The sequence below is a fragment of the Megalops cyprinoides genome, chromosome 4 (assembly GCF_013368585.1).
Source record: "Megalops cyprinoides isolate fMegCyp1 chromosome 4, fMegCyp1.pri, whole genome shotgun sequence".
Taxonomy (NCBI): Eukaryota; Metazoa; Chordata; class Actinopteri; order Elopiformes; family Megalopidae; genus Megalops; species Megalops cyprinoides.
The window spans coordinates 46,648,661-46,676,341 of record NC_050586.1 but is presented as its reverse complement, the minus strand read 5'-3'; the positions used below and the strand labels follow the sequence as shown (position 1 = coordinate 46,676,341).

Genomic DNA, 27,681 nt, shown 5'->3' with positions numbered 1-27,681 from the left:
ACCTTTGAAGTGCTTAACCTTAATTCCTTGAATAAATGTCCATATTTATTCATGAACAGACTGTAAAATAATTTTACCAAAATGTTAGCCATGTAAGCTCTGGATAAGCGTCTGCGTCTGTTATGCAACGAATTTAATGCAATTTAAAGCAGTGACCAACTTGTGCTTTTTGTAATCTGTTGGGACAGTACGCCCCCTTGTGGTCACTTTATGTCATATCACTAAAGCCGAAACTAATTTCGCTGGTTTGCAATCACACTTAACACTTTGAGGTACAGTGGCAGTCGGTCATTGGTGCGTGGAGTTCATCAAGCTGGAACATCAGTAAACAGACTGAATGTAGCTAAATATTTTCTTCTCACCGAGCGCACACACACAATACTTTTTCACTTTACTGTAAAGAACTAAAGACAACTGGAACTGGATTATGATCGCGATGCCCTGGGTGGTACATGTGCTGCTCCTTGTTGTCTGTTCTGAATATCAGCGTGGATGGTGCTTTGAATCAGGTAAACGCACATCTTCTATTTTCTTATTCCTTAGAATAATGCCGTATTGTGCAGAACACCAAAGGTTACCCAGCAGTCAAACCTTTTGGTCCACTTTTTAGCCCCCGCGCCCAGCATTATCGAACTGTATCCAGACAACCGTACGCAGAGTCTAGTGGTCAAGTGGTGGCCAAGCCAGGGTGCCTCGAAAGAAAGCAACGCCACTTTTGAGATCCAGGTCGGGCGCACAGAAAACGTTTATGTTGTCCATAAAGTAAGTATTCGACTGAAAATTGACTTGACAAACACCTAACATGACGATATCATCTAAATCGTCAACTGTTAATGTGATTGTCTATACCATTATAGGCTAACGTCAGTGTAACATTACCAAGGGATACTAAGCCATTGGTTTGGAAATGGGTCTCGGAGTTGCCGTTGCAATGCACCGATCACTCGGTTCGAATAAGACGACTTTTCAACGACACATTTGCAAGTGACTGGAGTCCGTGGAAAACTAATCTGGGTAAGTCATGTTTTCTTTTAATAAATTTTTTGCTGAATGATTTCATAACCGTTACACTTCAGGCATATGTATGTGAGACTTTTTTCAAAGTCCGTGACATGACATGCTAAATGAAATAGTTTGAATTCAGCATTTCAGCAAAACGTGTATCCAGTATAATACGTTTTAACTCAGTTTTTAACTCAGCACCCTTTAAATACACAATTGTTTGTGGGTACAATGTGCTTAGACAGGGTGAGTTCAACTTCACACATCTTTTCTGTCCCGGAGAACAGTAACATTAAGTTAGACGCCACGAAAAACAGCCAATGCGCCGGAAAAGAACAGACCTTGCAACATTACCCAAATGGAAATGTCACACGAACCATTTTATGACCATTTTCTCAAAAAGATGTGTGTCAACAAAAGTATACTCTGCTGATTTATTTAAGAGGACGTCTTTCCACATCATTGAACCCTATTGAAAGACGTTCCACACAAGTTTCGTTAAAGAAGCGAATATAACATTCGTGAATTTTCTGATAGTGGTTTCCATTGTGGTTTTACACATCTTTCTGTATTTTGCTCATTTCCCACCACATCCGATTGAAAAAGCACACTAAATGCTTTCTCATATCTGCATCTAGGTCTGTTTCTAGTGAGACAAATTGTGTTGTTGTCAACACCCTGGGCATTTTTTAAAGCAGGCGTTGTCACCCTCTCTATGTATTTCTCCTTTTCCCACATTTTTATCTAATTTGTCATCAAGCTTAACTTTCACACAAAGACTGATGCAACACCTAATGTTGCGTAGCTCCAAGATGCACTTCTACTTTTAAGTGTTAGTGGTTTGAATTTATCTTCCTGGCGGGGTTGACTTTCTTGAGGAATAGGGAAATTCTGCTCTTCTCGCCTTGATGTATTAGTGTAAATAGTTTGGTGACAGTAGTGTTTACCTTTACTGGCACCCTTGCTACCATATTGCCATATAAGGTTAAGAACATTGAATGAGCTGCTGTTGCCACAGTAATGTGAGGGTGTTGAAATGCTATCTGCTTTATAATGCCTTTCATCAACCAAAATGTATATTACCAAATCCTAAAACACAAATTTTTTCAATTAAATAGAAACAGAATTTTCGTGATTGAAATACTGCCGTGGCAAACTACCAGCAACTTGGTTAGAATTGCACAGGATGGTTAATGTGGTTAGGAGGAGGGGAAGCTTGTGCAATATTTTGACATGTAGACTGTCGACTCTATCAGGGGAAACCAGAGAAACAGGGTCACCTGGCCCGTGGTGGAAAGAGATGAAACCAGATCATGATGATTGTGATGGGGAGTTCTCTCCATCAGTAGGTGGAGGGATGAAGGAATTGTGCCAGAGGTGTAGAATTAGCATCACATTACATTATTGTCATTTAGTAGATGCTCTTATTCAGAGCGAATTAGAGTTCCATCCATTTATAGAGCTGGATATAGACTGTGGCAATTGCGGGTTAAGTACTTTGCCCAAGGGTACAACAGCAGTGCAACAGTAGTACCCCATCAGGGAATCAAACCAGCAACGTTTCAGTTATGAGCCCTGCTCCTTTTCACTCTTTACCACACTGCTGCCTGTGTGCAACACAACAACACTTTGTAGCTCAGAATGGATTCACTGTGGGATGGTGGGGAATCTGAGATTGCTGTAACATGCTATGAAATAGCAACACAAAGGATACTCCATCGTCGTGGCAATTGTTGTCCGAGTATCATTTCTTATATGTTATCAGGCATTGCTTTTCACATCTTTCTTGGCACTGTGTTTCTCCAGCTGGATATGGAGTTTTGTAGTGTTCTTGAGTTCATGAAGAACAAATGAAGAACAGTGAGTCATATCTGAACGGGCAGAAGTAAGTCTCAAAGTCTTCCTCCTCCCTCCTCCAGGTGAACAGGAACTTCGTGACCAGCCGTGGGATGCGCCGAAGTTGTTCCCGTTCCAGCAAGTGTTAAAGGAGGGGTCATCGGGTCATTTCTGCTGTGTGCCGCGGCACGGGACGCACATTGTCAACGTCAGCTTCAGCTCAGAAGCTCTCCCCATGATCCCCATTGGTGAACGCGTCAAAGCCATTGTGGTGGAAAACCTCAATGCCACGGGCTGCTATGGAGTCAATTTCGGCTGTCTGGACTCTGAAGACATGGAAGAGCAGTGTTTGAACTACGTGACCTGTGAGTAGTAGTACAAGCTGTTATCTGATCCATGGTAAAAAAAAAAAACGTATGAACAGAGGAACGCAAGAAGCTTAATTACGAGAACAGGCCATGCATCCCAGCCAGGCTCATTGCTTTGTGTGTAGAATGTATCCAGTAGGGCTGAACGATACAGCCATTGCATAGCTATTTTTAGCGCAATAACAGCTATCCCCGGTATGTGGCGTTAAGTTTTTTCCTGTATGTTTTTCAGTTGCTGCGGGTGAGCTGGAAACAGGGGAAGCAGAAACACTACCTTTAAATCTATCATTACTTTCAGCCTGTTCCCCTTTATCCTGCTTGATTAACAATAAAATAAATAATTCACAGAATAATTGACACCAATTGTAAATAAATGATTATGCTCATGAAACAGCGCAGATTGTCTGTAGTTTGTGTGCTTGCAAAAGCGACAACGTGAGATTGTATTAACAAGGATGGCATTTATTGATTTAAATTACTTAAAATTCTCAAAATAACAAGGATGGCAATTTGAATAATTAAGTGGCAAGTAATCCCAAAGCTTTCTCTTAAATGTTTTAAGTTATAGCTTTCTTGTGTTAAAAAATTCAAATTACAAAACGGAGCTAAATTTAGTTAAATCCATTTAAACTACTGAGAATAAACTTTCAGGTTAGGTTGAGTGCAATGAACAATAACGTTTAGAACACAGACCTCACAAAAGCTGTGATGTGTCATGAGCATTTAATGTAATTTACATTGACAAATGCCATCCTTGTTAATTAAACAATCTCACATTGTAGCTTTTGCAAGCACACAAACTACAGTTTGTGTCAATCTGCACTGTTTCGCAAGCATAATCATTTATTTACGATTGATGTCAATTATTCTGTGAATTATTTGTTTTCTTGGTAATCAAGGATGATAAAGGGGAACAGGCTGAAAGTAATGATAAAGGTAGTATTTCTGCTTCCCCTGTTTCCAGCTCACCCGCAGTCACTGAAAAACATATGGGAAAAAACCTAACGCCACATACCGGGGATAGCTGTTATTGCGCTAAAAATAGCTGTGTGATACATCACGATGGCTGTATCATTCAGCCCTAGTATCCAGGACTGTCAAACCTGTACTCAAACACTCAAAGTGTCTCAGCTTCCCCTGCCAATCCTGGCATGCTATTCCATGCATTAATAACCTTGCAGCTACTGCTCTTGCTTGGTGCTTCATGCTCTAGACCCATGTGAAGAAACTCAGGAGTTATCAGTCAAAGAGACTGCCTTTGTGGGGCCTCTTGTTTTTTGAGTGTTAGTCTTTTACAGAAGAGCCAGTTTTTTCTAGTGCTGTGTTGACCTGGTATCTGGTAGCCTCATGGGAGAGATTTCATTTCCATTCCCCAAATGCAGTTCCTCCACAGAAACCCCGAAACATCAACTGTGAGACACGTGACATGAGGACTGTGAACTGCTCGTGGAACCCTGGCAGACTGCCCAACCTGCTAGAGCCATACAAGCGCATTTATACTCTTCATGTACTGTGAGTGGAAACAAGCACATGACAACACTGTCTTATCCTCACTCACTCACAGGAGTAGGCAGGTCACCCACGTGCATCAGTGACCCACTGACCAACCAGGCACCTATATGTATAAATCTGTACATGAAGTGTCTTCCTCCAACTCATGTTGGCAAGCTTGGCATGAGAACCACAGTGTGACAAGGTCACAGGTCTCGGAGGAGAGCACGTGTTTGTCTGCATGTTCCCAGATTGTTAGTGGAGGGTGGGTGGGGGGTGTAGGAACGAACCACATCTTTTTGATATGATATTTTTGGGCATTCCAGATTGGGAGAAAATTGGGAGTAAAAGCAATGGGCATTTCAAATTTATGAAAACAGTAACTCGTGTAACTCATGTCATGTGTCCATAATTGCAGCTTGAAACCCATTCAAGGCAGGGATGATACTATTTGCTCTGTTTCCCAAATGTGATGACAGAACTTCCTCCCACCTTTAACAGATGTGTCTGCATGTTTAGGGAAAGTTGGAAACCATTTTTTGAAACCTGTCTTGATTTTGAAAGTCTTTGCTAGAAAAAATGGTGAGGGAGTACCAAATTCTTTATGACTGTCTGCTTGTCTCTTGGGTGTGTACAGGAACTCAAGAAATCCAATCAGTTGCAAGGATTCAATTTCCTCATGTGGAATGGCCATACCTGGGGGACAGGTATACACATCCTCATGCAGTTTCAAGGCCGTACCTGGGCAACAGGTGTACACCGTCACCATCCGGGTGAGGAACGACTTGGGTGAGGAGAGCAAGAGCATCACCTTCAACCTCAGCGACAGAGGTGAGAGGGAGTCCAGGGAATGATGTCATCACTTTATTAGAATGCATGTATGAAGGTAGTTGAGGACACGTGTTGTTTAACAGATAAATCATAAATCAACAAAGCACAGAAGAGGAATCTTTCACTGAAAATTTCAAACATTTGCTGAGTTTGAGTTAAGGAAAAACTGATTCATTACCTGACAGGGAATAAGGATGATGTGTTTTGACCAGTACAATACTCAGCAACAGCTTTCAACAATTGTAAGTCTCCTTCATGCACTAAAGTATGGCAGTGGAACAGGAGTCGCACACACTGATATCATGTTACAACAGACACCTCACTACTGTGATTGATTATCGGACAAAAAAACAGCCAGTCAACCTGTCTTATACCCTCTCTCATTTGCATGAATAGGATTCAGTGGGGCTTCATATATGTATTTTTCTGTCAAAATACAAAAAACTTTTGCCATCCAGTGAGTTATACTTGATGATTCATAATGTATTTGACAGCTGATTTTTATTTGACATGCCTTTTCCAGTTGTTCCTGTCCCGGTACATGTGGTGGTGGACCCAGGGGTGAGACAAGCAGATGTGTCATGGACACTTCAGGGAAACCTATCTGGGTTTGCACTCAGTTGCCAGATCAGAACTGATCCAGATAGCAGTGTTGTGGTGAGTGAAAATGAGTGAGTGATATGGCATATCAGTTTGTTTGGACTTAATAGTTGTTACGGGTATGCCACATGACGTCAGGTAAAGGGTGCACGGAAGTAGGGGTTATGGGTCACATAACGTCAGGGTCACGGGTGCACGAAGGTGTGCACCTCAGGTAATTTAAACGTCTATGGCGGCAAGCACAGTCGTCGGGGAATTTGAGTGAGTACCAGCGTGGTATATTGTGCGAATTTAGTTGTTTTCTCACTTAGTGTTTAAGTGCAGCTTTATGTGTAAAGTTCGTGAGACGGTGGTGCATTGTTTGTCGAGTTTATTTTCTAGTTTTGTTTTGTTGTTTTGGGTAGGACGGTGGAGCCAGTCCGACAGTCTGTTGCAGACTGGCCGGTCCCCACCGTTTTATTTCATTCTTTTGCGCACCGATCTCCAGATCTCCACTTTTCTTTACTCCACATTACCTTCTTGCCTCTCTCAAACCACTCTTTCTAAAACTCCTGTGCACTGCTATCTCTCCAACTATCTTTTCTCTGATCCGTATAAATACTGTTCAGCCAGTTAAAGCTCCGAAGCACTCGCCACTGCGTCTTCTGCCCGGCTGGATCAAACATGGAAGAGTGAGTAGCCGGGTTGTTGTACTTTTATGTGTGGAGTATTTATCCTGCCAACTGCCCTGTGACTGCCTGTAGTCACCTTTGGCAGGAGTCTGGCCGTAGCATAATTTGGGGGCTCATCCGGGATCTGTTCTGTGTTTCAGTCGCATTTTGGTGCGACTCAATGTCGAGTGTGCGATATTAATTTTGCATTGCGGGTTTTGCTTGTTGATGGGTGCTGACATTGAAAGTTGGGACCGGATCTCAGTATTGTTGGGGTGTCGCCTGCATTTCTTTCTGAAATCTGTTAATTTTTTTTCCTGTTTCAAAAAGTGTGCTTGCAAGAAGGAAAATGGCTTTCGAACTTTGCGAGTTTGTTGCTAATCCGACAATCGAGATATTCGATAGTTGTTCAAAAGCGAACTTGTTCGAGATTGCGGAGTATTATAAAATCAAAATAAACCGTGCTAAGACCAAAAAGGAAATCAAATCTAGCATTGCACAGGTGTTGGTGGAACGGGGGATATAACCGGCTGACGTTGTAAAATCTGAGGAACCTATAGCTATTGAGCAACTCAGATTACAGTTGGAGCTAAAAAAGGTTGCGTTAGCTGAAAAGGAAATTGAACTCCAGTTTAATGAAAAGGGGGAACAGAGGGAGAAAGAACTAGAGATGCTCCATTTGGAACAGGAGAAACTAAAACTGGAGCATGAGAAGGAGTTGCAAAGTAAGAAAATGGAGATGGAAATGACTTTGCGTATGCGAGAGCTGGAATTAGGCGTGAGAGCGCACAAATCCCCGTCCACTGGGTTTGATGTGAGTAGGCACGTCAGAATGGTTCCTCATTTTGATGAAAAGGAAGTAGATAAATATTTTCAGCACTTTGAGAAGGTGGCTACCAGCTTGAATTGGCCAAAGGATGTTTGGGCTCTATTGCTAGTGTGTGCTTACTGGGAAAGCCCAGCGTGCATATTCTGCCTTACCTGCTGAGTAGAGCTTGAAATATGATGAGGTGAAAGCAGCCATTTTAAGAACATATCAGCTCGTGCCTGAAGCATATAGGCAGAAATTTAGAAACTATAGCAGAATGGAGAGCCAAACATTTGTGGAGTTTGCTAGGGAGAAAGAAACTCTCTTTGATAGATGGTGCGATTTTCAGGACATTCAGGCAGATTTTAAGAAACTGAGAGAAATGATGTTAATGGAAGAATTTAAAAGATGCCTTCCTGAGGATCTTGCCACACATTTAAATGAGCAAAAGGTGCTGGAGGTGAGTCATGCTGCAGTCTTAGCTGACGAATATGTCCTTACCCACAAAGGGGGTTTTAGACAGTCCTCCTGAGAGTTAAAATTTGAGGCCAAAGGTGGGCTTAAAAGTTCACCTAGCCAGGAGAGGCCTGTAACAGTCTCAAACGCCACTGACAAGAGACCAGCTGAGGCTGGGTCAGTAGCAGGAGAGAAGGGCTTGGGGGCAAAACAGAAGCTTGTCTGTTTTTACTGTAAGAAGAAAGGCCACAAAATGGCTGACTGTTGAATCCTTCAGAAAAAGAATCAGCCCTCAAAAGGGGTTGCTCTTATAAATTCACAGGCACCTGTAGTTGAGACGGTGGTTTCGACAGAGCTAGCTTCCTTTAAAAAGAGTCGGGTTCTGAGGGACTATGAGCCTTTTCTTACAGAAGGTTTTGTCTCTTTGGCTGGTGGAGGGGAGGCTGTTTGGTGCCCCGTTAAAATATTAAGAGACACTGGTGCAGCCCAGTCTTTCATTTTAGAGGGATTTTGCCCCTGGGTGAGCAGACCATGACAGGCACTAGTGTACTGGTCCAGGGTTTTGACATGTGTTTTGTGGAAGTTCCTTTGCATGTCATTGAGCTCAAATCAGAGTTGGTGTCAGGACACGTTGAAGTTAGCATAAGCTCCAACCTTCCAGTGCCAGGAGTGTCCTTCATTTTAGGAAATGATTTGGCTGGGGGTAAAGTTTTAGCAAACCCCAGGGTTTCAAGGGAACCAGTACATAGGGAAATCCCTGAAAAAGTGGTGGAAAAATACCCTGAAGTTTTTCCCACTTGTGCAGTAACGCGGTGTCTAAGAGGTTTAGTGCCCCTACAGGTGATAAAAGGAATGGGTCTGTTCATGATTTGGATGATGTTGACCTTGGGGAAACGTTTCTGGGTAGCGTGGATGGGCTTGCCCCAGTAGAATCACCCCCTCAGCTGGTTTGTCCCCAAGATGTGGACTGTGAGCAGAGTGAGGGTGGCTTCGCTTGGGCTACGGAGGGGTTGGGTACAAACTGTATAGCCCGAGAGGAGTTAATTAGCCTGCAGAAGAGGGATGCAGATCTAGCACCCCTCTATGAAAAAGCCCTGACAGAAGAGGAAGCTGAGAACGTTCCTGTGTGTTATTTTTTGAGGGATTTGGTGTTGATGAGAAAATGGAGGCCACCAGATGTTCCAGTTTCTGAGGAGTGGAACATTGTGGAACAAGTTGTGGTTCCACTATTGTACTGCAAACAAATCCTGAGTCTAGTTCATGATGGTACAATGGCAGGTTACCTAGGGGTTACGAAGATGTATGATCGGGTTTTGAGGCACTTCTTTTGGCCTGGCTTGAAAAGAGATGTGGTGTCATACTGCTGATCTTGTCATATTTGTCAAGTTAGTGGCAAGCCAAATCAGAGGGTAGACGTAGCCCCTTTGCAGCCCATTCCTGCTTTTGAGGAACCCTTCAGCAGAGTTATTGTGGACTGTGTTGGTCCTTTGCCCAGAACTAGTAGTGGTAATCAGTATCTGCTCACCATTTTTTTTTTCTGTTTTTGGTCTTCCTAAGTTCATTCAGTCAGACCAGGGGTCCAGTTTTATGTCTGGAATTTTTAAACAGGTGATGCAGCAACTTGGCATCCAACAAATTACTTCCAGTGCATATCACCCGGAGTCCCAAGGGGCTCTGGAACGCTTTCACCAGACCCTGAAGTCAATGCTGAGAACTTACTGCTGTGGGTTTGAGAAGGACTGGGATGAGGGCATTCCTTTCTTGATGTTTGCAGTAAGGGAGGTGGTACAGGAGTCCTTAGGTTTCAGCCCAGCGAGTTGGTGTTTGGTCACACCGTGCGTGGGCCGTTAACCACTTCTCTTTAAGAAGTTTCATCTGATGATACCCCTGCTAATTTGCTGGACTATGTAAGCAAATTTCGGTTTAGGCTTACTAAGGCCTGTGAGATGGCACGGTCAAAATTGGAAATGACCCAAAAAAGAATGAAGACCTGGTATGACCGTAAGGCTCGGTTGAGAACTTTCGGTACAGGGGATCAGGTGCTGGGTTTGCTTCCTATTGAAGGCTCTCCCCTGCAGGCTCGCTACCAAGGTCCGTACCGGGTTGAGAAAAGGATTGGGTCTGTTGATTACCTGATTGCCACTCCTCATAGGAGAAAAAAAGAGTAGGCTGTGCCATGTAAACATGTTGAAAGCTTACTGTCAGAGAGAAGAGGATGAACAGGAAAAAATTCCTGCTGTAAAGACTGTCGCTTTATCCTCTGTAGTGAAGGATGGTGGCATGGAGGAGCAAGAGCCTGCCCCAGTGGTTCAGGGAGGACCGGAGGGTCGGTTACGAAATTCAGAATTTTTAAGTGACTTGGACACACATTTAAGACATTTAGGACGACAAGAACGCGTGGAGTTATCAAATTTGATTCATTTATACTGCGTGTTGTTTTTTGATGTCCCCAGCAGAACCACACTTATGTCCCATGACATTGATGTTGGGGGTGCGGTTCCTAAGAAACAACATCCATATAGAGTGGGCCCAGAAAAAAGGAAAAATCTTAGGGACGAGTTGTCTTACATGCTTGAACATGGTATTGTGGAACCAAGTCACAGTAGTTGGAGCTCCCCATGTTTGTTGGTTCCCAAGCCAGATGGAACGTATAGGTTCTGCACAGACTATCGGCAGGTGAATGCGGTGACCAAAGCGGATTGTTATCCTCTATCCAGGTTGGATGACTGCATTGACCAGGTTGGCCCGGCTAAATATGTTAGCAAATTGGATCTCCTTAAAGGCTACTGGTAAGTTCCCCTAACGGATAGGGCAAAGGAGATCTCTGCATTTGTCACCTATGAGGGGCTATACCAATATACAGTCATAGCCTTTGGGATGCGAAATGCCCCAGCAACATTCCAGCGACTGATAAATCAGGTTTTGTGTAGGCTGGGGGGGTGTTCCGCATACCTGGATGACGTTGTGGTGTATAGTTCCACATGAAAAGAAGGCTCTGTTTGAGAGATTGGTGCAGGCCAATCTTACAGTGAACTTGGCGAAATGTGAATTTGGAAAGGCTACCGTCACCTATCTTGGTAAGGAGGTGGGCCAAGGTAAGGTCCGCCCAGTAAGAGCCAAGGTAGAGGCCATTGATCAGTTCCCTGTACCTAAAACCAGGAAAGAATTATTGAGATTCCTTGCTATGGTTGGGTATTATAGGGGTTTCTGCTGTAACTTTTCATCTGTGGTGGCAGATGAACTTGACAGATTTACTGAGTGCCAAGGTCAGTTTTGTGTGGACCCAGAGGTGCCAGGAGGCTTTTGAAAGGGTCAAGGGGATCCTGAGTAGCTCTCCTGTGCTCTCAGCACCTCGTTTTGAGAAGGCCTTTAAGCTCGCTGTAGATGCTAGTGATGCTGGTGCTGGTGCTGTCTTATTGCAAGAGGATGGGTTAGGAATTGACCATCCTGTTTGTTATTTTTCAAAAAAGTTTGACAAGCACCAGAGGAACTATTCTACTATTGAAAAGGGGACTCTTGCTCTGGTCAAAGCAATACAGCATTTTGATGTGTATGTAAGTGCTACTGTGCATCCAATGGTTGTTTTTACAGACCACAACCCTCTAGTGTTTTTACAGCGCATGAAAAATAAAAATCAAAGGTTGATGCGTTGGAGTTTGTTTCTCCAGGACTATAACCTGGAGAAACAAGGGTGTAAGGACAATATCATTGCTGATACCTTGTCACGTTGCCATGTGTAGAACAAATTTTAGATATGACAATAAATGAATAAGCTTGAGTTTGGAAATTTGTTTTCTTATTTATTTATTGTCTTAAGGGGGGTGGTGTTCCGGGTATGCCACATGCGTCAGGTAAAGGGTGCACAGAAGTAGGGGTTATGGGTCATGTAACGTCAGGGTCACGGGTGCACGAAGGTGTGCACCTCAGGTAATTTAAACGTCTATGGCGGCAAGCACAGCTGTCGGGGAATTTGAGTGAGTACCAGCGTGGTATATTGTGCGAATTTAGTTGTTTTCTCACTTAGTGTTTAAGTGCAGCTTTATGTGTAAAGTTCGTGAGACGGTGGTGCATTGTTTGTCGAGTTTATTTTCTAGTTTTGTTTTGTTGTTTTGGGTAGGACGGTGGAGCCGGTCCGACAGTCTGTTGCAGACTGGCCGGTCCCCACCGTTTTATTTCATTCTTTTGCGCACCGATCTCCAGATCTCCACTTTTCTTTACTCCACATTACCTTCTTCCCTCTCTCAAACCACTCTTTCTAAAACTCCTGTGCACTGCTATCTCTCCAACTATCTTTTCTCTGATCCGTATAAATACTGTTCAGCCAGTTAAAGCTCCGAAGCACTCGCCGCTGCGTCTTCTGCCCGGCTGGATCAAACATGGAAGAGTGAGTAGCCGGGTTGTTGTACTTTTATGTGCGGAGTATTTATCCTGCCAACTGCCCTGTGACTGCCTGTAGTCACCTTTGGCAGGAGTCTGGCCATAAGATAGTGAAGTGCATGTGTACAGCCTGAGTATGTTCTGAAGCGTTGCCGTTGTTTATTTCATCTTATATATTTATCAGTCCCAGCTGTGAACTGAAGCTACAGCTACCAGTGCCTTAATGCTTGTTGAGATGTATGTAGTGTATGCAATAAAATGTAATGATTAGATACAAGCTCAGTCACTCATGTTCTCTGGTTTCTGTCTTTCTCTCTTTGTTTTTAATATTGTGGTCACATTCCAACACTTGAACAGTTCCAGACTACCAGATACATAAACAAAGCAGAGAAAGGGTGCTTATTACTGTAACAAAGAGAAAGCTTTTAGTGGTTTTGGTTTTGTACCATTAGAGCCCCCCCCCCCCCCCCAGTATGTTGACTGGGGTGTTTTCTCTGGGGTCACAGGACATGGAGCTGCAGGGCAGGTTGGATGGGCGCTATGAGAGCAGAGTGGAGGGGCTGCGGCCCTGCACACTCTACTCCGCCAGCGTGCGCTGTGCTGTCACCGGGAGGGCCTGGAGGTGGGGGGCGTGGGCAGACTCCCAGTTCTACACGCGTGAGTCACCTCAGCACTGCACAATAACCCTGCAGCCAAGCCTCTCCCCTGGAGGTGCAAAGGCAAATCTTGCTGCTTCCAGTACAGATATTTCTTACTGTTGTAATGTTCCGCTGTTTCTCTGATATTTGTGCATATTACTGGAATGCTGCTTCGTGCAATTTTGTTCTATTTCAGCTTACTGAAACATCCAGTGCTGTCCTGCAAATACTCTTTCAGAAGTCCTCCAGCTGGTGTAGAGACAAAATGTACTTACTCAGATCCTTCTGACTCCCATTTCTGATTCTGTCACTTCACCTCATTTTATGTTAGATTAGGTGGCATTTGTATCTAGCTAGCATGTTTAACTAAAGTTATCTGAAAAATTGTCTTATTTTAGTGATTGATTAATAGTTAGTTAGCTACCTAGCTATGTTTTCTAACTCACCAATAAGACTTATCCTTTGTTGGTAAATACAGCTTGCAAGCTAACTTGGCTAAAGAATTGCATTTTAACAAATTTTGTACACACAGATAACATCAGCTAGCTAGCCTGAACACATTGTTTGTGTAATTCATTGATGCCTGTGAGTTATGTGTTCGCTACAGACAGGGAGATAGTTAGACCCACCATGAGCTCATAACATCTTCGAACTGGGATCAGTTTTTTTATACACTGTTGTTAATTTGTATTTTTTTATATTGGCAGAATGAATGATGAATTGAGAGGGAGGCAGAAATGGGGCCGAGTAAATGTAGCCTGGGTAAATTTTGTCATAGTTTTGAAGTGAAGGGGGCTGTGTGTTTCTTAAAATACTTGAGGTTGTCACAGACCGTAATGTACAACTTTACACTTTGACACTTGTGTTTTGCCATGAAACTGTTTTTCTAACAAGACCCGACATCACACAGGGCAATTCTAAACACTTTAATCCCCTCACACTGCGAATCGGGCTGTACATCTAATGCCAATCTTTTTTGCACATCTTAAGTAGTCAGGCACATATAATAATTGGTACAAGAAATGTAATAAAAATGACAGTAATTTAATGGTAGCATAATTTAGCATAGAGTTCACTGCAGATTTCCCACTGTGTTTAATGGTAAGAACATTTTTCTCTGTGATAACAAGCTTAACATGCCCCCATCTGCTCCTCACACAGACCCCTGTGTGGAACTGGGTCTCTGTGATAAATCTCTTAATGTGCCCCCATCTGCTCCTCATTCAGACCCCTGTGTGGAACTGGATGTCTGGAGCCAGATCAGACCTCATGCTCAGGGCCGCAATGTGACTGTGTTGTGGAGGAAGGTAGGCTTTTACCCTCCAAAACACCCAAAATCCTTATCCCTCACACTGACTACCTTGCAAAGACCTGTACATTATCTAGCATAAGAATCTACAATTCAAACTTTTCAAATTCAAAAGTGTCCTTTCTTAGATGCACATTGTTCTCTTTCCTTGTGAAATGCTTTGGGTAGGAGAATCTTCTAAATAACAAAATGTAAATACTATGGAAACTGAAACAATACAATTCAGAGACCTCTCAAGTTGGCAGTAAGTCAGGGACTTTAAAAACAAGGTGAGGATAGACAGTTTGCTTGTAGGTTGCCAATGGAGATCTACATGGAGATGTTAGAGAACAAGCAAGCTGCATCTGGAGAAAATAGTGGACCAGTCAACATTGTTTAAGAACGTAAAGATGCATTGTCTCTGTTTCCCTCAGCACTGTAATGGAACAGAGCCTAATGTCAGCATCCAGGAGTACAGAGTTGAGTGGGAACAGCCAGAGCAGCAGGAGACAGTGGGGGTCAATGGAGATGAGACACAAATCAAGTTCTCCATTAGCCCCAGCATGTGCATTATCTCTGTCACAGCCATCTGTCAGTGTGGCTCCTCCCTTTCACATCAGATCACCATCCCTCCAGCAGCACACAGAGGTGACTGACTCATGACCTGAGTCTTCTGTGGTGTTTGTCTTTATGGTCTTTATTTTGATGATAGTTGCCTGGTAATTAATCAGGGTCCATTCTTCAAACTAAATGAAACTGGAAGTAAAACATGACTGTCATTTATTTGCCTACCAGCCCTTGGGGGATATTTATAGAGCTTACTCTTTTAATATTATAGTCTCTGAACTGAATGATTTTGTTTATTTGACAATCTTTGATAAAGTGCCTCTCAAAGGCACCTCAGACCTTGCGAGAACAACTAATTTAAGTGGTAAGATTTGAACTGACCCTCAGGAGGAAACCATATGTTGCATTCATAATATACAACATAAGTAGCTCTCACCATGCAGGTACTACTTCTTGTTATCAGACTGAGGAGAGATTGTGTTCCTCTTTGGACAGAGCGCCTCCTTCAGGCCAGGAGGGTTAATGGCAGCACCACGGAGGGGTTCTGGCTGTCGTGGGCTACAGGCACCAACGTCACATGCGGATACCTAGTGCAGTGGTGTCAGCGGGGGAGTGCTCGAACCTGCGACCTGCAGTGGGAGAAGGTGACAGCGGGGTCCACCTCCCTGCTCCTTCCAGCAGGTATCCAATGGCAGTGTCATGCCGTGGTTTCATAAACACATCTCATATCTAGCAATCTTCACTGGCTTGCTTTAGTTTTGTCTTCTTCCAGTCAAGATTGAGTCATCTAATGTCCGCTCTGTCAGTGTCAGATAAATTGTGTGCAATTACACAGACCAAGCTTGGAAATTGCTAATTTGCCAGTCTTAAATTATGGTATCTATAGCAAGTACTTAAAACACTTAAAATCAGTTTACATTTTAGAACAAAATCTGATGAGGTGGTCAAAAGTCACAACCCAAGAGTTGGAAGCGCATCCAGGCTGACCGTTGCACTTGCCGGCGTTTGCCTCTACAGGGTACTTTCGCGCAGGGTGCAGGTACACCTTTGAAATATTTGGCTGCAGGACGGACGGACACTGGCTGTTGGAGGCGCAGACGGGGTACACCATGGAGCAGAGTGAGCATGATCCACAGGAAGAGCAAGCCCTTCCTGTTTGTTTCTGCACCACCAGCCACTGTGGATAAATATAGTCCCTGAGGTTGAGGAAAGGGGGGGGTTGCTCAACTCAACTGCTTTGAATCTGAGGGAATAAAAACGGTCAACAGAAGATGCCTGAAAAGAAAGAAAAGGCATTGGGTTACAAACCTGGGGAAATCTTGAAAGTACCCTGTTGATCAAAGCAATTACATAAAAGGTAGATGAAACTATAATCTGATCCAGAACATAGTTTTTTTAGATTTAGGCCCAGATTAAATCTAATTGCCATTGTGCTCAGTGTTTCAATTTAAAAAAATTACTGTAATAAAGTAGTAACAATAGTAATGAAGTAGGGGTTTTTATGCTTTATTGTGGTAAGAATCAAATGTTCTCTTAAATTAATTTATCAAAGTTAAGGACAAAGCACCACAGTGGTTAAGGGCACCATTTGTGAACCTTGCAATTATCAGATTGACTAATAATAATTAAAATGACCAGTTTTAATAATTATATGTACTTTATGTGTGAAATTAATTTGAAAAATTGAATAAGTATCTAAAATTGTTCATTTGGATGCACCAACCACAACTAACCCTGACATTGATGCTTTCAAAATCTCGGTACATCCAGACACTTTCCCTAGGTTCATTTTTCTGAGGTTTTGGTTCAGTGCCCTTTTCCACGGATCTCTATCTCTCAGAACCTGCAAAGTCACCCCAGCTGTTGGGGTCCTCCACAACCACGCCTTCCTCCGTCACGCTGGAGTGGAGTTTCGACGAGGAGGATCCGATGCATACTGGCTTCATCACGGGGTACCTTGTCACTGTGCAGGAGAAGACGCCCAGCAGCACCTCCAACGGCCACATGCAGAGTGGGTCAATTGTTTAGGTTCTAGGGTCTAACAAGTTTACTCAAATTGTTGGCAGAGGAGCAGTGAAATCCAAGAAAATATCATAGATATGAAGATTATAACATACTTTACTGCTCAGAGTGAAACCCCCTGTGCCTATCTGGTTCCAGGCTCATACAGCCTCTCTGTGGACGACCCACGCAGGAAGACCCTCACTGTCAAGGATCTGAAGGAAGACAGCGAGTACACCTTCTTTGTGGGGGCGTGCACGGCCGTCGGTGTGGGGCCCCTGGCGAGCTGCACTGTGAGGACACCCCCAAACTGTGAGTGTGCGCACGGCTGGTGATGGGGATGGGACTGGAGCAAAAGGAGGTGCGAAGGCTAGAAACAAATCTTAGAACAGGACATTGCAGGATGCTGTGATGCTGCTCTCAGTACAAATGTCTCTCACTGTTGGAATATTCTGCTGTTGTTCTAGTAAGAAAGGTGCATTTTGATATTACTGTAATTCTGTGCCTTGACATTTTACTCCATTTCACATTTTATTCTGTCATGCAAAACATATTTTTAAATGACTGTTGTTTGTACATGTTTTGACAGACCCGTACAACTGAAATGCCGGCTTGTCAGTAAAACAGTTTGACCACAGGGTCCTCTTTATCTATGGGAAATGCTCAGATTCAGCCACAAACTACAAATATGAGCATTGGGTTTCATAGCGCAGTAAGCTCAGGTTAAACAGTAGTAATGGTGGTAATACAGTGAATATTGTTTCCTCCCTCAGACTCTCTACTCCTGGTAAAGATTCTGACTCCAGCTGTGCTGCTGCTTGGGTTGGGCTTCCTTCTGTGGCCCCATGGAAAAATGTGAGTTCATCAACAGCTGCTGTTGGTCCCATCTGTACAACGTGCTGACGGACAAACCTTACTGCAAATACAGTAGTCCATTTATAATCCCCTCGATGACAGCTGAAAAGACATTGCTCTTTATTTTTTTGAATTTATTTAACCTTTATTCCACCAGGTTTGTCCCATTGAAATTAAAATCTCTCTTACAAGAGAGACCTGGCTAAGAAAAGCAGCACATCAAGTTTCAGACAAAACGAAACAACATAAGCATAAAAAATACAGAAAAAGATGAAGGGCAAGTAGAAAGTGCAAAATACAACAAGTGCAAAAGCAATCAATTTTCAGCTAAAAACATTTGCAATTCCCAATAGACTCTGTTTCCAAACTCTTAACAATAGCTTTAACTTCACTGAGCGTGACCAAGTCCTGAAGTTTTAACTCCTTTTGCAGGCTATTCCAGGCAGAGGGTGTAGAATACATGAAGGCCTTCTTGCCAAACTCGGTGCGAACTTTAGGAACAGCCAGAGGCAAAGAAGCTTGAGACCTTAACCTATAAGTGCCTTCACATTTTTGTGACATATAACTACATAAATAAGAGGGAAGTTTTCCTAAAATGGCTTTATAGATGAAAACATGCCAGTGAGACATGCAAGACATGCAAGTCTTCATATAGACAGAGCAGGCCAATTGACTTTGGAATATAATGTACAATGTTGAGTGAGGACCCTACAATTAGTAATGAACCTCACGGCCCCATGATAAACAGTATCCAACATATGAAGACATTGACTTGAGGCATTCATATATAACAAATCACCATAATCAAGAACGGGTGTGAAAGTTGTAGCAACCAATCTCTGCCTGGCAACAAACAATATTTGTTCCTAAAATAAAACCCAAGTTTTAACTTAAGCTTTTGAACCAGGTGTTGAATATGTGGCTTGACAGAAAGGCGATCATAAATTAAAATTCCCAAATATTTGTAAGTGGTAACAGTGTAATGCAATCAGACTGGGATCCAAGAGCGGTCAACAAAGTTTAATGACGCAAGGCAAAAATCATAGTCGGGGACAAAACGGGTCAGGAACAAGAAGCAGCAGTGCAAAATCAGAATCCAGAACACAAACAAGGTCCAAAACAGGCAAGGGTCAAAAACAGTAAACACAGAACGGCTTGAGTGCTGGCTTGGTGTAGATGCAACAAACAATACCTCACAATGAGGCAACACAAACTGAGTCCTTAAGTAGCCAGGACTTGATTGAAGAATGAGTCACAGGTGTGCTTGATGAGTGGGTGTGGTTGAGCCAGGCTGAACTGGGTGTGGCTGAGCTGGCTATGAGTGGGTTTGACAAACAGCTTTCTTTACCTTCAAAAGTTACAGTGCTCCTATTTACAAGCACTCTTCTGGAGTTTGGAAAAAAAACATGATTTTAGTTTTATGTGGATTTACGAGCTTCAGTTGACAAAGCTGAGCCTGCATTAAATTAAAAGCAGCTTGCAGGTACTCCAGAGCCTTTTTTACAGTGAGAGCAAAGCAATAAATAACAGTATAGACATGGAAATTTGCATTATTTCCATTTGATCCCAAACAATTAATATAAATTGTAAATAAAAGTGGACCCAGAACTGAACCCTGTGGGACTCCCTTACTAACTGTAAGTATGTCAGATGTAAGGCCATCAAACTGTACACACTGAGTCCTCTCTGTAAGGTAGTTGACAAACCAACTCATTGTATGATTGGAGAATCCAATTTTAAAAAGGCGTTGCTTCAAAATGTCATGAAGCACTGTGTCAAATGCCTTAGATAAATCAATAAATAGAGACACACAATGCTGCTTATTATCCTGAGCTTCTATTATGTCGTTAACCACTTTCATGGCAGCAGTTACAGTGCTATGTTTTTTCTGAACCCTGACTGATATTTAGATAAAATATCAGCTGTATATAAATACTCCTTAATCTGGTCACTAACCAGTGTTTCTAAAACCTTTGCTAAAACTGACAGTTTTGAGATTGTTGAACAATTACAGACCAGTGTAGGATCTTCCCCTTTTAACAGGGGGAGAACATAAGCAGCCTTCCAGACCTTAGGGATTTTATTAGAAACCAAAGTAAGATTGAAAAGATGTGTCAGAGGTTCAGCTATATAGTCTGCTGCTAATTTTAGGAAACCTGGTTCCAAGTGATCCGGGCCAGCCAGTTTATGAGGGTTCAACTGCTTTAGGGCTTTGTGAACCTCAACAGAAAAAAGAGTAAAACAAAATGTTTGATCAACACAACCAGCATTGTCAATACAGATCTCAGGTTCCACAACAGGGGAAGTCACAACAGATTCAGATAAAAACCCAGAAGATATAAAATGCTCATTAAAACAGTTCAACAGCTGTTCAGCGAATACTCAAGAGCTGCGTTGTGAACCAGGTGCTATCCCGCCCCTTAATTCTATACTTGCGAATTGGAGGATGCTTATTCAGAATTTTTAAAAAGCTGTCTTGAAAAAAATTCCAGGCTGATTCGACTTCATCAATAAGGAAAATTCTGTTCCAATCAAAATAAATCATGCAAAAAGTCCTGCTCGACAAATACCTTCATATTCCGTCTTTGCACAAAACGAGGTTTGCACTTAGGGACCTTAACATCTCTGATAGCTGCTATTACACAGTGATCACTTACATCATTGGGAAGAACACCAAAAGCAGAATATTTAAAAGGAACATTTGTTAAAATTAAATCAATAAGAGAAGATTTCTCAGGACATTTGGGGTTAGGCCTAGTAGGTGCATTAATTATTTGTGTCAGATTCATAGAATCACATTGTCTTTTAAAAGCATCTGACACAGACATCAACCAGTCCCTGTATAGATCCCCAAACACAACAATTTCATTGTAGTGCAACTGAGACAAAAAAATTAAACAATGTCGTTTCATGCAGATGGGGGCCTGTAACACCCAACCACACTAAAAAAATGACCTTTAGAAACTTGAAGATTTAGGGCCAGAAACTCAAATTGTTTGGTCAAGGAGTCAGAATGAAAGTCAGTCAACATGAAATTTGCATTTGATGTAAATAGCAACACTACCACCTTTCCTTGGGCGATCAGTTTGACACACGTTATAGCCGTCAATGCAAACTTCCTTATCAAGAATCCAACTTTGAGAACAAACTCCTAACATTAAGGTGAATAATTTCCAAGCCTGACCTAGATTTAAAATCCGTAGGTGTTTGAAAACAGTGCATGTCAGGACCAGGGGTAGGCTGAATATTCCCGGACATCATTAACAAAAGTATTACCAGAAGTCTATGCTTTGCGGCTTTGCGTGGGATATCATTTTTTGGATTTATGGAGTTCAAAAAATCAGGAAGAGAGTTCATAGTAATTGTGAAAGAATTATTTAAATTAATAGGCTTTGAAGGCAGTGCATTGTAGCATTGAAAATCACAGATACATGCATGGTAGTGTACCCTTTAGACTGAGCAAGATAAAAATTTATCAAGGACGCCAACTTATTAAAAAAAAAAAACTATTTTAGTACTTAAAAATTCTAAGAAACAGACAGAGACAGAGATAGACGTGCTGCCATCTTGTAAGCTGCTCTTGAGAAGAGTCAATCCATGGGGCCGTTACCTGATGGTGCACTGTATGAAGGAAAGCTAGATGAATGTAGTTTGGTGACCCAAATGAGTGATCAGTTATGATCGCAAAGTGAAGGAAACAGAAGCCAGTGCAGCTCCAAGGTCTCACCATTTCCCCTTTTTATAGTTAACATGAAGGGTGCCACAAGTTCACAGTCATTTCCTTTGTACAGTTAAAAACATCCATGAGATGCGCTACCAGTGGTTACATTACAGTTGACCTGCAAAGTCATGGATGTCAGCAGTTTTCTTATGCATAGTGCTAAATGTATGAATAATGTGGTTGAAAAATAATCGTGGAGTTGGATTAAATTCAATTCATTTTTATCAATTTTCAATTTTATTTGTATAGCGCTTTTTACAACACAAGTTGTCACAAAGCAGGTTTACATTGATCCCAGGCCTGAGACCCCCTGAGAGCAAGCCTAAGGCAACGGTGGCAAGGAAAAACTCCTCAATTAACAGGAAGAAACCTTGAGCAGAACTGGGCTCAGAGGGGGAGCCCATCTGCTTCTGGCCGGCACTGGGCAGATAGAGTTAAAGACAAGTTATACAATGTACTTTAAGACATTTGGGTTAGATAGACAGCAGTAATTAACGACATAGTAATTATGAAATCTATCCTATAATGTCTGGTTCTTGGCATGCAGTTGGCTTGATGGGCAGGGCAGCGAGGTAGCAGGACTGTTCAGTTCTTAGCATGCAGTTGGCTTGACGGGCAGGGTGTGATGCTTGAGCTCCAGGCAGGAGCCCGGAGCAGGGGTAGGAAACAAATAGAGAACAGTGATTAGTGGATGTTAAGTGTGGGAATGGAAACAAAAGGCAAAAGGCAAAGGGGGGAACAGAGAGGGGGAAGAGGGATGCATGTGTGTAATAGGGAAAAGTCCCGACAGATATGGCAGACTATGGCAGCATACCTAGGGGACGAGAGGCAAGGGGCCAGCACAATCATGAGGGTGACCCTAAGGCAGTCAACACCAGACCACAGCCAGATCAGCTGAACACAGAGTACCCAAGTTGTGATATAGTGACAGCAATGACCACTTAGTCCACCAGAGACTCTATGATCAATGTCAGCGCCGTGCTGTGTCCCTCAACTAAAAGATTTGAAATAAAGATATGTTTTTAGCCTAGACTTAAAGACGGAGAGAGAGTCTGCTCCCCGAACCTCGGTGGGTAGACTGTTCCACAAAAGAGGGGCTTGGTACGAAAAGGCTCTACCGCCTATAGTACTTTTACCCACTCTTGGAACAATGAGAAGTCCCGCACTTTGGGAATGTAGCGATCGTTTTGGAGTATATGGGCGGAGAAGGTCCTTAAGATAAGGAGGGGCAAGCCCATTTAAAGCTTTAAATGTAAGGAGAAGTATTTTGAAATCAATGCGGTATTTGATAGGTAGCCAATGGAGAGAGGCTAATACTGGGGTGATGTACTCAAAGCGCTTTGTTCTGGTTAGAATACGAGCAGCTGCATTTTGAACCAGCTGAAGGGGCTTTAGGGAGGCATATGTACATCCTGACAAGAGGGCATTACAGTAGTCCAATCTGGATGTAACAAAAGTGTGGATTAGCTTTTCAGCATTGTGTATTAATAGAATTTTCCTGATTTTGGCAATATTCCTCAGATGAAAGAAAGCAGTCCTGGAGGTGTTTTTTATATGGGTGTCAAAAGAGAGCTCAGGATCAATCGTGACGCCAATGTCTTTGATGGTTGCACTTGAGGCCAGTGAGACACCATCAAGATTTAATGTAATACTGGCGAGTTTGCTCCTTACAGACTTTGGGCCGATGACCAATATTTCTGTTTTGTTCGAATTCAGGAGGAGGAAATTATGGGCCATCCATGTCTTTATGTCTTTGAGGCAGGTTTCCATGTTTGATATTTCCAGGGAGACATCAGGTTTGGCCGATATGTATAATTGGGTATCATCTGCATAGCAGTGGAAATTAATGCCATGTTTGCGAATGATATATCCAAGAGGGACCATGTATAACGAAAAGAGCAAGGATCCAAGCACGGATCCTTGTGGTATTCCATGTCTTTCTCTGGAGAGTTTGGAGGACTTATTGTTGATTAAATGATCCTTGAGATGCAAAACTTGTATCTGAACCCTGACACACCCACTCCTCAATTCAGATTACTTTCTATTTCTTCCACATAGCCCTTTGCCCCACTGTGACTCTGTCTATGAGATTTATGGGTTAAATTATTACATAACATTACACAAGGACAATTGTACTGCCTTGCATCTTCCTGATATGTAGACTATCTTGACATTCACAGTGAAATATGGTGTAATTGCACCTATCACCACCAAATATATGTATGCCAAAGCACTGGGGTATCACCTCTCATAGGCTTTTTCATGCTATGACCAGAAGAAATACAGAGACTGTAGTGTATTAAATGTTAGTAGGATTGTTATTTCCAACAGGAATTAATTGTATTCGCCACACCCAATTTCCCAGGGGGCTGCAGTGACAGGGCTGTGACATGGCATTACAGCAACTCCCACATTACCAGAAGCACCAGTGACTGTCTGAAAGAACCTTTTGCATCAAAAAATCCCCCACTATCCTCTAGTCCCAGGTGGCCATGCAAATCAAACAAAAAGGTGCAGTTTGTCCTTCTCCCCTGTTGTGCCATCTAGTGGTAGTGATCTGAACATGGTACTGATCTGTGCATGACAAGACAGACACATCAAGGTGAATGCAACCAACCAGTTTTGGAGTGAGGGTAGTAATGGTCAGCTGGCAAGAAGATTTTGAAGTACAGAAAACTTAGGCACAATTTTAAGAGGCAAGCAATCACATACAAAATCTGAATGTTCAGCCTTTTTTTCACTGCACTGCGGTATGTTCATTCATAAAAAAAACATAATATCTCCTCACTCATGGAATGTTTGATTGGGTACACAGGCTCTTGATCACAGTCTTCCCTCTCTGATGCCTTGATGCATAACATGCTCTTAATCTTTAAAAATGTACTGGATTGCAGTTTTTGTGAATTAATCCAATAATCTAAATGTGCATGGTGCATAACATGTATATGGTTAAACGTTTTGTCAGATACACACAGCAACCCACTTTGACCTCCCTCCAGACCCCCAATTCAGCAGTCACCGCTTTGTGAAACAGTCTCTCTCTCTGGTCCCCTCAGGCTGGTGGATCCCATTAAGGAGGTTTTCCGAACTCCCATGAAGCTGAAGGTAAAAACCCTGGAGCTAGACAGCGCCCTGTATGAGGTACACAAGTTCTTTTCTTTTTGATTTTCATCTTGAATAGCCAGGGCACTTTTCTGAGGAGAGACGAAATGTCAGGAGTAGTCAAGACATGAGAAGAAAAAATAACATGTATGTATGTGACAGTGTGGGCAGGAAAGCTTTACATGTGCAGTACACCCTAATTATCATTGGAGGACAGCATTGTCTCAGATTACCCAATTAATCAATGTTATTGAGTACAGACAAATACATTCATATCAAAAAGAACACCAGGTTTTTTCTCAGTATGCGTATTATTTGAGTGATGTATTAAAATGGCCAGAGGGATATTATATGCAAAAATAAAACCAAATTAAAGACCACGCATACATAACTCACCTTATTAAGAGCCATTGGCCATGTCCAAAGTTCACATTCGGATGAATTCCAAGCTACACACAATACACACAAGCGAATTTCTCCACTTCTCTGGAATTTGAGCTGAGGAACTCAACAAAGGAACTTTCTATGAGTGAGTTTGTGGTGTGTTTCCAGCTTGGGCTCACTGCAGCTTGAAGTCCCGCCACATGACATTGCTAAGTAGTCGAGACAATTTTCTGATTGTTAGAATAAACAGACTTGTACTGTTATTCAAGGTTTCTTTTTCGTGAACTAGTCTCATGTTATGATTCACTCCCATAATTTTTACCTCCAATGATGACTTTGTATACATAGCCGTTCTAATAAATACCATCAGTGCTTTCTGTATTTCAGAATTATTTTCTGGGTTCCTCTAATCTGTGTGTATGCTGTCCAGGGCTAACTGCCATAGCCTTGTGGATAACAAGGAGCTTAGCCTGATATCTCAAGCCTGCTTTTACCCTGGTACTAGTGAAGAATCAATAGGAAGCTATAGGCTGAGTTCAAGCACTAGGTTTGAAGTGGAGGCTATAATGGTCAAGACAATGAGGATGAATCATAAAATGATACACAGTGCATACGATATAAAACATATATATATATATATATATATATATATATATATATATATATATATATATATATATATATATATGCTTATGATATATAAAGTTATTTAAATGAGTGATTAGGCTTATCTTCTTTAAGGCCAGTGAGAAGATTAAAGCCCTGCAGGCAGAGGAGTGCAACTGCTCTCAGATTGAAGTGATGGAGCTGGAGAAGAAGCTGCTGCTGGGCCCGGAGGGGTCCTGCCACTCCGCCTCTGAGGACAACCCGTCCTGCTGCCCTTACTGTCCCCAGGGCCCCACGGGCACCTGGAAGCTCCCTGAAAACCAGAAAGTGATGAGCCTCACCAACCTCACGTACTGCCCCGGCCAGACCCTCGGCCCGTCCACCAGCCCCTACGTCAGCCTCTGTGACGTCGGCATACTGGGGGAGCCCAAGAGGGGCGCCGAGGACCCCTCGGTAGTCGCCACCATGGGGTACATCACCACAGCAGAGATTCCACAGTAAGCTGGGTGTCCGAGTAACTAGGTCATGGAGACACCTGAGAGAGAGATCAGTGATGTACAAAACACCATCATACACAAGTAGAGCACTCAGATTTCCACAACTACTGTATGCACAGGTATATAACCTAAGCATCAGTCTACAGGTAGAGGGCAAAGTATGTGAAATAAGAGGGAACAATCATACACCAGATATAGGGTCAGTGAGAGAAACAGTGGGTTCAGTCGATAGCAGCCTAAATGTAACAGGAAGCGTTTTTTTATCACATTGTGTGTGCTTAGCAGATGCTCTTATCTACAGCATCTTACACAGCTTACAATGTTATCGATTTTACTGAATCAGTCTGGGTTCAGTACCTCGCCCAAGGGTACAACAGCAGTAGCCTACCTGGGAATAAAACCTGCAACCTTTAGGCTATGTGCTCCTCACCACCTCCTCTTCCCTGTATGTATGTAGCACCTTTAGCAGTGGGCTGCTGAGACTCAACTCATCTACTTCCAGGTTATAGGACAAACCATAGTGATGCACAGCCACTGAAACTGTATCACTGAAGTAGATGGGCCTCTGCACTGAACATATGTTGGGGGCAACTGATTCCTTACATAACCAAGAAGAATTTCCCACCAGGTCATCTGCATCAGGGATGCACAGTGGCCACAGAACATGTTCCCAAACTTCATTTTCACAATCTTCTCCTACTTCCTTCTGTCAGGCATTCCCTGAAAAACAAAGCCTTTGTGAAAGTGACAACTTCTGGCTGCAACAAGTGTTTTGTGTGACTCTTGAGTCCCTGGAGAGTGCTTGGGTTCAGATCTCTGGGACCCAGGCGTTGCCCTGTCAGATACTATTGGTACAGCGTTTCAAGGGGAGTCAGCCTAACACATAGAGAAGCAAACACATTTTTCCTCTTCCCTTAAGCTGTAAGCCTAGGGAATGTCTGCAGAGGAGATTCATTGCTTTGCAGTTAGAAAGGGTGGAGTCTGGGCAAATCTGTAAAACCTCTACATGCATGTTCTTAGACAGCAAACAGTTCCTTTTGCAACATAAGTGTGAATGGAAGTGAATACATTTCTCAACTTTTTGTACAATTATAATATGGTTATGGCATTCAGCTGCATAATGTTTGTTAAGATATACATATGGGGGAGGGTGGGGTTCTAGAAGTTCATACTTAAAATTTATTCACCAGAGCATCTAACCACTTTTAATGAACATAGTACTTAGCTGATAGTTTTCCAAGAGGCATTATATTCAATGTTTGTGATTTGCTTCAAAGCACTGGTTTTGGTGACATGGATTACAGTGTATCTCTAAAGCACAGACTGTTGTAACAAACACTGGGAGTTTACTGTATAGCCATGTTGGTACACAGATCATTAGATACATTAGTACATTATATGATTAGTGCTCAGTACACCCATACATTTTAAAAACATGAGCTCGATGGAGAATTTCTGTGGCAGAATCAGTGATATTCAGTGTTTAATGTTATCTGTTAGCTGGATGGATAATGTCTATGGATAGCTCATTAGCATTCAGATCTCGATGACAGCGATGCTTTGTGTCAAACAACTGGATTACCATGGTTTTGAGTTAAAAGTC

The 27,681-nt window shown here is 42.6% G+C and overlaps 1 protein-coding gene across 1 annotated transcript; it reads left to right on the top strand.

Moving 5' to 3' along the window:
- Nucleotides 1-283: 283 nt before the first annotated feature.
- On the top strand, nucleotides 284-27,534 carry osmr (oncostatin M receptor). The gene is made up of 17 exons (XM_036526887.1): nucleotides 284-509; nucleotides 611-762; nucleotides 858-1,014; nucleotides 2,922-3,203; nucleotides 4,589-4,718; nucleotides 5,335-5,528; nucleotides 6,052-6,185; nucleotides 12,926-13,076; nucleotides 14,285-14,364; nucleotides 14,780-14,993; nucleotides 15,408-15,593; nucleotides 15,930-16,031; nucleotides 16,753-16,923; nucleotides 17,073-17,225; nucleotides 17,687-17,768; nucleotides 24,546-24,630; nucleotides 25,717-27,534. The coding sequence occupies exons 1-17, from the start codon at nucleotides 428-430 to the stop codon at nucleotides 26,080-26,082; spliced, it is 2,721 nt and encodes a 906-aa protein (XP_036382780.1). The 5' UTR covers nucleotides 284-427; the 3' UTR covers nucleotides 26,083-27,534.
- Nucleotides 27,535-27,681: the final 147 nt, after the last annotated feature.

What these genes read in the sequence shown, in the direction of transcription:
- osmr (XM_036526887.1), top strand. Translation starts at nt 428, where the DNA reads ATGATCGCGATGCCCTGGGTGGTACATGTGCTGCTCCTTGTTGTCTGT. An exon ending in GTGTTTGAACTACGTGACCT is followed by an intron (nt 3,204 to 4,588) that starts GTGAGTAGTAGT and finishes CCCCAAATGCAG; the next exon opens with TTCCTCCACAGAAACCCCGA. An exon ending in AGACTCCCAGTTCTACACGC is followed by an intron (nt 13,077 to 14,284) that starts GTGAGTCACCTC and finishes CTCCTCATTCAG; the next exon opens with ACCCCTGTGTGGAACTGGAT.